At 36.2% G+C, this 11,315-nt stretch overlaps 2 protein-coding genes across 2 annotated transcripts; one reads left to right on the forward strand and one right to left on the reverse strand.

The window, feature by feature from the left end:
• Nucleotides 1-410: 410 nt before the first annotated feature.
• LOC149191614 (uncharacterized) lies at nucleotides 411-2,603 on the reverse strand. Its single transcript, XM_089406269.1, has one exon. It carries the CDS (start codon nucleotides 2,503-2,505, stop codon nucleotides 682-684), a length of 1,824 nt encoding a protein of 607 aa, XP_089262395.1. The 5' UTR covers nucleotides 2,506-2,603; the 3' UTR covers nucleotides 411-681.
• A 6,383-nt stretch (nucleotides 2,604-8,986) lies between these two features.
• Nucleotides 8,987-10,358, forward strand: LOC149191615 (elicitor-responsive protein 3-like). Its single transcript, XM_089406717.1, has 3 exons — nucleotides 8,987-9,415; nucleotides 9,538-9,655; nucleotides 10,290-10,358. The coding sequence occupies exons 1-3, from the start codon at nucleotides 9,369-9,371 to the stop codon at nucleotides 10,356-10,358; spliced, it is 234 nt and encodes a 77-aa protein (XP_089262843.1). The 5' UTR covers nucleotides 8,987-9,368.
• Nucleotides 10,359-11,315: the final 957 nt, after the last annotated feature.

The raw sequence follows: 11,315 nt of genomic DNA on the forward strand, positions 1-11,315 counted from the left end.
AATATATAAGTTAAACATTTAAACATTTAGAAAAACATGTAACAATTTCTTTAACCATGGAAATTCACTCCCACTTTACCATGGAGATTGTTAACTATAAATAGGTAGGCTTTGTTACAATACCATGGGCCAATAACATGGCTTATCAATACCACATGCCCAAAAGACCATAACTCATTTTATATGACACTTATTCGTATAACATTTTTTTAATTAATCAATTTAGTTAAAAGACTAAAAATAACACAACTACTTTTGAAATAAATTTGTCGCTACTAAAAATATTTTAAAATATTACGTAGAGATTACATCTTTACCATCCACGTAATAATTATAATAATTAATTTAAAACTATAAAATATGCTCAGATGACAAGAAAATAAGCAAACAGCAAAATATGCTTACCAGGATGACCTGTGTAAAATGGCCACAATACAGATTCCATTTTGTATAAGCAGCTTACTTTGAACATGATTCCTGCATGTTTTTGGTAATAATCAAGATGATAAAGAAATTACAAATGGTAATATTCCAGACATATGAAACAGTGGCAAGGCAACTCTCATTTTGCGTGAGGTTCACCGTTCAGGAAATCCATCATCCCCACTGAAACCAGAAAGCCAAGCCACGAATGCAACCATCACTATCGACCAGGAAGCACAGGAGAATCAAAAGACCTCCTTATTGAATGAATGGTTTGCAGTCTTCATCAACTCTGCCCATAGCCTCTAATATTGAAGAATATGTAATCAAATTATACGAAAATCCTTTAGAAGTCATTTCCTTCATTAATTTGACTGCTTCATCAAACATGCCCGCATTGCTAAGTGCACCAAGAACTGTGTTGTAAGATACGGCATCTGGCTGAATCCCCGAATTTTTCATTTTCTCGAACATCTTAAAGGCCTCTGTTGGCCCACCTGCCTTAGACAAACCATTCAAAACTATATTATGGCTACTAATATCAGGTTTACATCCTCGATCTTGCATTTTTTTAAGCCATGAATGAGCTTCATCAACCATGCCTGCTCTTACCAGGCCAGACATTAATGCATTGTAGGAATACACATCAGGAATACATCCCTGACTTTGCATTTCTTCAAACAGTTTAATGGCTGCATCAATACGCCCTGCTTTACCAAGGTGTTTAATCATCACTGCATAGAGCCTTGAGCTGGAAGGAGTGCTGTTTTCTTTCATTTCCTTAAATAATTCCACTGCCGCATCATAACGGCGTGCCTTACCAAGTGCATCAATCAAACTACAATAGGCAGCAGGGCAAGGCGGAAAGCCCTTCTCGTCCATCTCTTCAAGAAGCATCAATGCCTTTTCCAATCTGTTCGCCTTGCATAAACCAGCAATTAGAATGGAATATGTAAACGAACTTGGAGCAATGCCTTTTCCATTCATTCTCTCAAACCAATGCAACGCCTCCGATGGATTGTTAGATTTGAAAAGAGCTTCCATGACACTGTTATATGTTACCACAGTAGGATTGCATCCTACAGTTTCCATCTGTCCAAATAGCTTCAGAGCATCATCAAGTAGGCCTGCATCACCCATGATATCGATCAGTTTGTTGAACATGACCACATCGGGAGAGCAACCATCTTTCTGCATATCTTGAAATATTCTGTATGCCTCTTGGACTCTCCCTGCTTTGCCTAGCCCATTTATTACTTCAGTGTATGTAAACACATTCGGTGTACAACGTGTATCCTTCATTTCCTGGAACAACTTCAAGGCCTCTATGCATCTGTTTGATTTAAACAAACTTCCAACCAGGATCGTATAGATCTTCGCACTAGGTTGCAGACCATTCTCCTTCATTTCTTCAAAAAGCTTAATCGCAGAGTCCACATCTCCAAGTTTCCCAAAGTTGGAGATGAGCATAGTATAAGTTACCGTATCGGGAAAACATTTCCCTTCATTGCACATTTCCCTGTAAAGCTCTTGCACCTTATCATGACAATTTGCCTTCATCAGCACACTAAACATGCAATTATAAGCATAAACACTGGGTTTGCACTTCTCTGTCTTGATGAGATAAAATATGGAAAGGGCCTTTTCCACCATCTTTATCTTGCCTAGTATCCTAATAATTTCAGACAATATGCTAGGATTCATGCCACAGTCACTTTTCACCATCTTTTGCACTGTCTGCCACATTTCCCCCACTAGTCCCGCCTGCGCTAAGCAACGGATGAGGGGCATATATGTGGTGGAATCATGCTTGAAATTCTTTTTCTTGGCAGCCCACTTGAAAAACTGTAACTTTACACCAATTTCTACATCAAGCTTCAAAACCTCCCTAACCAATCTGTGATCCACCTTCAGCAGTAGGACTTCTATGGCCTTTTCAGCATCAGGTCCCCACTTGAAAATCTTCAGGATTTTCAAAAACCTCTCATCTAGGTCCCTGGCTGAAGGGTTTTTTCTGTTCATTCTGGCCATTGCTGATTGGCGATCCCCAGACCTAGTTTTAAGAGATGGATCTCTAAACATCTCCACTATCCCATCTTGGCTAGGGGCATCATTGCTGTTGTTGGATGCCGAGGTAATGAATCCACAAGTACCTGAGAAATTGTAAATGCCTGAATTTAGTAAATTTATTTACATGGGTTTTGCTCTACTACTCATCAGAATCGATTCTAAATATCCGCGAAGAAAGAAAAGAGGAAACGGGAAGATCCCCAATCTCTGATAAAATTCTTCCATTCGCATAATTTTTAAGTTTGTTTATAGGTATCCAGGGTTTAAATGCTTTTCAAACAATGGAGAAAATGGTTACATTGTTTTAAGAAAGAGTTTGTGGTGAGGTCTTAGTTATGACTGAGTGCCCCAGGATTATCAGTGGGAAGAAGAAATTACACAAATCTTTTCTATATGCAGGGAAAGTAGGAAGATTTCACAAAAATTTGCCCCCAAAAATATATAGAGTTAAAAATTAATAGATCAGATCTCTGAAATTGCAGGTAAAGGTAGCAATCCCGAGTGGAATGAGCAATTTGTTTTCACTGTAGCCGACCGGTTACTGAACTCACCTTAAAAATAATGGACAACGATAGTGGAAACGCGGATGACTTCATTGGGGAAGCAAGGTGCAGATGAGTCTCCAACATTATGATCTCAGTCATTTTTTCAGATCCTGCAGTCTTTCATTGTTTTTCAATATTTCTGTTTTCTGTTCATATATCTTTATATTTCTGATTGTGGTGCACAACATTCCCCTGGAGAGAGTATTCATGGAAGGAAGCCTACCCCCGACTTCCTACAATGTTGTCCTTCCAAACCAGACCTATTGTGGGGAGATAAAAGTTGGCCTCATAGTCACTATTAAGGTAGATTCTATATATGCAGAGGCTCTTTATATCAGAAACATTTTTTTGAATGGTAATAGGATGGATTCATATTAGCTCTGGATATTGACCAATCACTGTAAATTTCATTTTCAAATTTTGTTTTACAGATGTAAGAAGATAATTTCAATAAAAAGTTTAAACTTATTCCTTCTAGATCTTTTAAAGTTAAATATCTTTTTAGAATTTAATGGATTTAAGGATATAAAGGATGTATTGTATTGTAGATTTTGAGAATATTCAAGATATATGAATATAGAATTTGAGAATCTTAGGGAGCAATACAAAGTTTAGACTTTAAAGTTAAATACTTTTCTAGAATTTCATGGATCCATGAATATGGTAGGTTTTGAGTATATTCAAGATCCATGAATATTGTAGAATATGAGAATCTTAGAGAGATTACAAATAAGATTAAGGTGAAACAGGTCAAACAAATTGACCAGGCAGATTCTATCATATTCTCAAATTCTAAAATATTCCCAAAATTTATTATCAAATTAATTTCGATTCCATAACCCTAACATGTAATTGTGTTTTTTCATATAAATTCCCATCAAATTACTTCAATTCTATGAACTTAAATATGTTTTTTCATATTATGGTGATTGGAAATTGCAGGAAGAAGAAGATTGCTGTGAGGAAGCAGCAACGGAGGAGGTCGGAGGGTGGAAAGAAAGCTCCTACTGACCATTCCTTTCAATTGTTATGTTCAGTACGTCACATAACATAGAAAACCTTCAAAGAAATCGAATGTACTGTCGCATCAAACGCAAGAAATTCTGAAATAATGTTTATTGGGATTATATCATTCTGAAATAATGTTTATTGGGAGTATATCTGCATGTTTCCTCGACTATGACTCTCTTTTAGTGTCGCATCTAACACATAAATTCTGAAATATGTTTATTTGGAGTGTATCCACATCATTCCTGGACTATGACTCTTTTTGTGTGGTTTGATGTTTATCTTTTCTACCAATCATTGAAACTCTTCATGGAAACGTTGTGATTTCTCTAGAGACTATACATAAAAACGAAATATTTGCTTGAAACTGGTTTGTGCCATATGACAGAAAATGAAAAACTTGTTTTGTAGCTCTACATTTTGAATGGTGATAAAATTTTGATAGCAATTGGGTTGTAATAATGAACGGAGTGGAAAACCCAATGGGGTACCGATCGTCTAAAGGCAACATTTGGGCATGGCTTTCCTTTGATTTCTTCTTTTAGCACGTAGTTTAATCATTAATTATTAATGTTTAATTACGCCGTAAGGCGTTTCCCTTTGAAATCAACTTTCCTCTTGGGTTGCGTGTACATTTCTGAGCCTTCGATTTAAGTGTTAGACGATGAAAATAATCTTACCCATCCAATTGATTAGACCGGTATACGATGCGACCCAGCAGATCGACGCTTGCCCTCGCTCGACGCTACTCTACTTCTAGGTGCTTCTCCATGTGGAGACCTTGCACTTGCCCTCGCTCGGCGATACTATATTCCAGGACCCTGGATCTGTGGAAATCGACTTCAGGAAACCCTTCATATCAATCATAAGGTAGCAAATGATATTCTAACCCTCAGAACATACCCAGTCTGCTACAGGACCCATGAGATGATTCCAGGAGGTCTCCCTCAGCCTTAAAAGGGCTTGGATTATCACCACTAGATGCCTTGGACTGTCACAGGTCCACTTCTGGACTTTGGTCTGTCGCGGGATGGCTACAGGAATTGTGATCTGTTACAGAATGGTTGCTCGACATCAGGGTATGTATTTCCATTTTAGTTTGTCCGCATATATATTGGGTGCCAGTGGTTATACTATATTGTATAAGGTAGTTCTTGAAGATGGGCTGACTTTTGCAGTAAGGCGACTTGGTGATGGTGGTTTGGAAAGGTACAAGGATTTTGAAGCAGAAGCTAAAGCAATCGGTAGGGTTAAACATCCCAACATTGTTCGCCTCCGAGCTTTCTATTGGGGTATAGAGGAAAAACTGCTGGTTTATGACTACATTCCACATGGAAGCTTGGCAAATGCCTATTATGGTGGGTTCTCTTGTTCTCTTTTTTCCATTTCATGTATATCTGCAGGAAATCTTGTTCAATTCGTTTTTGCATGGTTTTTTTTTATTTTTTTTACAAAGATAGCCCTTCAATCGCTTGCATATTAAGAGTTTCTCATGGATTCCACAATCTCCCTTGTTTAGCTACTGTACCTTCAGGTAATACATAGTCATTTGAAAAAGATGTACCTTCAGCTCCCGTATCTATTTTTTCACCATCTTTATGACTGCAATCAGATTAGATAAACATTGAATAGCTCTAATTTTCAATTTTAGTCACCCTGTCTTGGGCCAAACTTTTGAACATTATGGCACCTCTTTCATTACAAGCATCAGGGGAATTGACATTATTACAAAGATTTTGGTTGATGTTGTATGTATCAGGTTCCGTCCCCGTATATTGGTTGATGTAACAAAGGTGGATCTGAGTACCACTGTGTTGGGATTCAAGATATCAATGCCTATTATGATTGCTCCAACTGCCATGCAAAAGATGGCTCATCCCGAAGGTATGCATTAGATTATTGTATTACAGTTAACATCCTATTTTGATGCATATATTTTCTGAAAGTGAATCCATCATCTTTTACAGGAGAGTATGCTTCTGCAAGAGCTGCTGGAACTATAATGGTTTGGGCATCGGTCTTCTCTTTGTGGGATCGATCTTCTGAATGTTTTAATTTCCTTCTAGCTATTAAGGATTTAAGAAATTATAATGATTTTGGATTTTGAAATAGTTTGTTGTGTTGATAAAAATTGAGGCTTGGACATATTTGTTGTAGACGCTTTCTTCATGGGTTACATCAAGTGTTGAGGAAGTTGCTTCAACTGGACCAGGCATTCGCTTTTTTCAACTTTATGTAAGTTTATCCTTTCCACCCATATGATTGTCTTCCCATGTTTTCTGAGATGTAATTGAGTTCATATCCATCCAATTATATTATAGGGTATTAAACCAATGGTAAGATCAATTATATTGCATTGGGTTTACTAAATGTGGATGTATGGGTGGTGTTAAAATTTAGACGTCATTGCTAGCAGGTTTACAAGAATAGGAATGTTGTTGCACAACTTGTTAGAAGAGTGGAGAGTGATGGTTTTAAGGTAATTGCACTGACTGTGGACACACCTCGACTTGGGCAGAGGGAGTTTGACATTAGAAATTGGTAGTGAAAATTAATTCTATTTTAGATTTGCTGACAAACTCAAAGAATCCCAAATAATTTAACACCTCACAAAAAGTTGATTCCTATTCCTAAACTTCTCGTTTTCACTTTCAAAGTTATATTTCTTGAAGTTGGAACCAAACTCTATATTCTAGCTCTCCTTGCTTATGTAGAGATGGGGATCTTGTATAATCGCTCTTTAGTTCTTTGATGTAACAACCTTCATTCACATCTATGATGCTTCTGCCAAAAAAAACCTGCAACTTTCACTTTCCTTCATTTTCTTATTCCTGGTGTTTGTATCCTTCTAAAAATATAGAAAAGACTTTCAAGGTCTACAGTTTCATACACGGTCATTCTAAAAGGCATGGAGAAATCAGCCTCACTGGTGATGGCTTCAATTTCAGGGACTTGAGCAATTACCAAGCCAGTGGGATACTTCTGAATAAGCCTGCAGACTATTTGGAATAATAGCAAATGAAAATTCACTATAATATAAAATGCCACCAAGGTTAGTTGATAACGATCTAGCTCTCAATAAAAATCAAAACATTGTGGAATTCTTTTAGGATAAGAAATGACGCTAGGGTTAGAAAAAGCATTTAGCACCTATAATGTATCAAACTTAAAATAAGTCAGAAGTCTCCATTTTATCTGGGATTCCTCTTTGTTCATCCCTTGTCTGACAGTGAGGTATCTAATGTTCTAAAAAGTCTCATTGTGATATCCACTCATACATGCTAGATAGTAAGGCACACCTCTGTGTTGAGATTCAATTCTGGATCCATAATTGTTTTTGACTTCTATTTATTTTTCTTTGTCAAAAATTTAGATTCGCATTGCCTCCATATCTTACCTTAAAGAATTTCGAAGGTTTGGATCTTGGGAAAATGGAGAAGGTATGTGTTCCATTTCATGAGTTCTTTAAATAGAAGGATGTTGTTTTTAGTTCTTCCTATATTCAAGGTCCAGACTTCTTCCTTAAGTTGGTTTTTTCTTGCAGACAGCGGATTCTGGACTGGCATCATATGTTGCAGGTCAAATTGACAGATCATTGAGTTGGAAGGTTTGTAATAGTCCTGGTAGAGGGATATTTCAAATAATTCTTCAGTATTGTGTTTGAATAGAATGAAAATGGATAGAGAAGCACCGGGAGAAATCTTGGCGTTGAGTTCCTGCCTTTGCTTGTAACCTTCTGAATCTCAGAAAAATTATTTGTGATGAGTCATATTATGATTTACATATTCAAGAAATACTTCGTATCCTTTTTCAAGAAAGACTCTGTATCCTTTTTCCAATTATTTTGGCCGTGGCATCACATGGGCCGTGTTGTGGTTACTCTCCGGTGCCCTGTCATTGCGTTTCGGTGGTTGTTCTCTCTGATCTCGATGTGATTAATTGGTTGAAAAGGCAAAGACCAGCTGTGGGCAGCTTCTTGGCTATTCACAAGTTCATCTGATCTTAGTACTTTTATATCAATACAAATATGAGGTCTCTGTTTGCTTTTGAAAATAAGAAATCGTTATGGTGTAACCAATGACTATATGGTATCGTTTGTTGCTTGCAGTCCTGCCTACTGTGCTAGACGTCACAGTGAACACTCCAGATGATTCTCAAGTTATTTTAAAGGTACGCTATCTCATAAAAAATATTATCCAGTGCTTATGACGGTAGGTGGTAACATAAGTCTTGTCATAGATGTTCAATCCAACTTTAAGAATGATGATGAATATAATCCAATCTTGCAGCATCCAGACCTATGGATAGTTATGTTTGGTTCAACAGTAGATTTTAATATATGTTTGTTTTATGGAAACAGGGAATTTCCACAGACTGTATTCTTAATTTATGTCCATTATTAGCTGTGAATGTGGAGACATGCCATCTGACCAACTATTCTTTATCCCATGAGGTAAGAAAATCAGTAGTTCAGAAGCTCATTAAATAATGGGGTTGTTTGGCAGGCTGGTGGATTGCAATTGACTGGTTCTGTTCAAGATATCATGCGGTATGACCCTACTTGCATTAACAACACAGGTGTTCGTGTCAAGATAGAAATAGCCATGTACAATGAAACTGGTTCTATTACTAGTTTGTAAAACTTAAGTGTGACCATGGCAACATTGGCCATCTTAGTTTCTTGAAGTATCCATGACTTGGTAAAAACTTGAATTATACCAGGTTCGTGGCAACAGGTTGAGGGATTCATCAGATGTTGCAACCTTGAAGCCCTGTGCCCTTACTATTGTAGAAGGTAACCAATAACTCTGCTCCCCCATCTGAACAAGTCAGGGGAGATAGCTAGAAATTTTGTCTTGCCTTTCTTTAAAATATAAATGTTTTTATCTTGAGTATGCATATTCCTATGGTTTTAGCTGTGTATTGAGAACATGGCTGACTAGTCCCTGATAAATAGATCCCCAATCTCTGATAAAATTCTTCCGTTCGCATAATTTTTAAGTTTGTTTATAGGTATCCAGGGTTTAAATGCTTTTCAAACAATGGAGAAAATGGTTACATCGTTTTAAGAAAGAGTTCGTGGTGAGGTCTTAGTTATGACTGAGTGCCCCTGGATTATCTGTGGGAAGAAGAAATTACACAAATCTTTTCTATATGCAGGGGAAGTAGGGAGATTTCACAAATTTTTCCCCCAAAAATATATAGAGTTAAAAATTAATAGATCGGATCTCTGAAATTGCAGGTAAAGGTAGCAATCCCGAGTGGAATGAGCAATTTGTTTTCACTGTAGCCGACGGGGTTACTGAACTCACCTTAAAAATAATGGACAACGATAGTGGAAACGCGGATGACTTCGTTGGGGAAGCAAGGTGCAGATGAGTCTCCAGCATTATGATCTCAGTCATTTTTTCAGATCCTGCAGTCTTTCATCGTTTCTCAATATTTCTGTTTTCTGATCATATATCTTTATATTTCTGATTGTGGTGCACAGCATTCCCCTGGAGGGAGTATTCATGGAAGGAAGCCTACCCCCGACTTCCTACAATGTTGTCCTTCCAGACCAGAACTACTGTGGGGAGATAAAAGTTGGCCTCACATTCACTATTAAGGTAGATTCTATATATGCAGAGGCTCTTTATATCAGAAACGTTTTTTTGAATGGTAATAGGATGGATTCATATTAGCTCTGGATATTGACCAATCACTGTAAATTTCATTTTCAAATTTTGTTTTACAGATGTAAGAAGATAATTTCAATAAAAAGTTTAAACTTATTCCTTCTAGATCTTTTAAAGTTAAATATCTTTTTAGAATTTAATGGATTTAAGGATATAAAGGATGTATTGTAGATTTTGAGAATATTCAAGATATATGAATATAGAATTTGAGAATCTTAGGGAGCAATACAAAGTTTAAACTTTAAAGTTAAATACTTTTCTAGAATTTCATGGATCCATGAATATGGTAGGTTTTGAGTATATTCAAGATCCATGAATATTGTAGAATATGAGAATCTTAGAGAGATTACAAATAAGATTAAGGTGAAACAGGTCAAACAAATTGACCAGGCAGATTCTATCATATTCTCAAATTCTAAAATATTCCCAGAATTTATTATCAAATTAATTTCGATTCCATAACCCTAACATGTAATTGTGTTTTTTCATATAAATTCCCATCAAATTACTTCAATTCTATGAACTTAAATATGTTTTTTCATATTATGGTGATTGGAAATTGCAGGAAGAAGAAGATTGTTGTGAGGAAGCAGCAATGAAGGAGGTCGGAGGGTGGAAAGAAAGCTCCTATTGACCATTCCTTTCAATTGTTATGTTCAGTACGTTAGATAACATAGAAAATCTTCAAAGAAATCGAATGTACTGTCGCATCAAACGCAAGAAATTCTGAAATAGTGTTTATTGGGAGTATATCATTCTGAAATAATGTTTATTGTGAATATATCTGCATCTTTCCTCGACTATGACTCTCTTTTAGTGTCGCATCTAACACATAAATTCTGAAATATGTTTATTTGGAGTGTATCCACATCGTTCCTAGACTATGACTCTTTTTGTGTGGTTTGATGTTTATCTTTTCTACCAATCATTGAAACTCTTCATGGAAACGTTGTGATTTCTCTAGAGACTATACAGAATGGATTTCCGCACTTTATGCCTTACGACGTTTTCTTTGCAACATCTAGTGCAAATGCTAGTAATAATTAATTTAAAACTATATAAACCTTATTCCAAAATAAACAAATTTATTAATATAATGAAGGAAAAACTTAAATTACCAAATACAGATTACTATCATAACTATAATTTACAATTACCTGGTCAAATTTTAATATAGTAAAAAATGTCAACCTTGAACCATATTGATACAATAGACAAATGATGCAACATGCATTGCACATCAAAAAATACATGGAAAACCTCACAGACCGTTACTTAGAGAGATCAGTTGAACCAAATGTGCATCTTTGTCTCTTGGGATGTGTTTGGCTTTAAATACTTCAGATCTCATATGATACATATAATTTACACCAACCTCAAATCTCATATGCTACACGGGAGTGGGGAATATTTTTACCAATTTTTGTTGTTGCAGGTTAGCATTAATGAAACAAAACAGCTAGGGAATATTTATACCAATGTTTGTTGGTGTAGGTTAGTATTGATAAAACAAAACACCGGGCAATCTGATTGAGATTGATACTTTTCAACATTTTTCAATAATCTGATTGAGATTGATATTTTTATGACT

Source organism: Pinus tabuliformis, chromosome 2_2 (genome assembly GCF_031772625.1).
Source record: "Pinus tabuliformis cultivar Carrire ecotype Pingquan chromosome 2_2, CPIR1, whole genome shotgun sequence".
NCBI lineage: Eukaryota > Viridiplantae > Streptophyta > Pinopsida > Pinales > Pinaceae > Pinus > Pinus tabuliformis.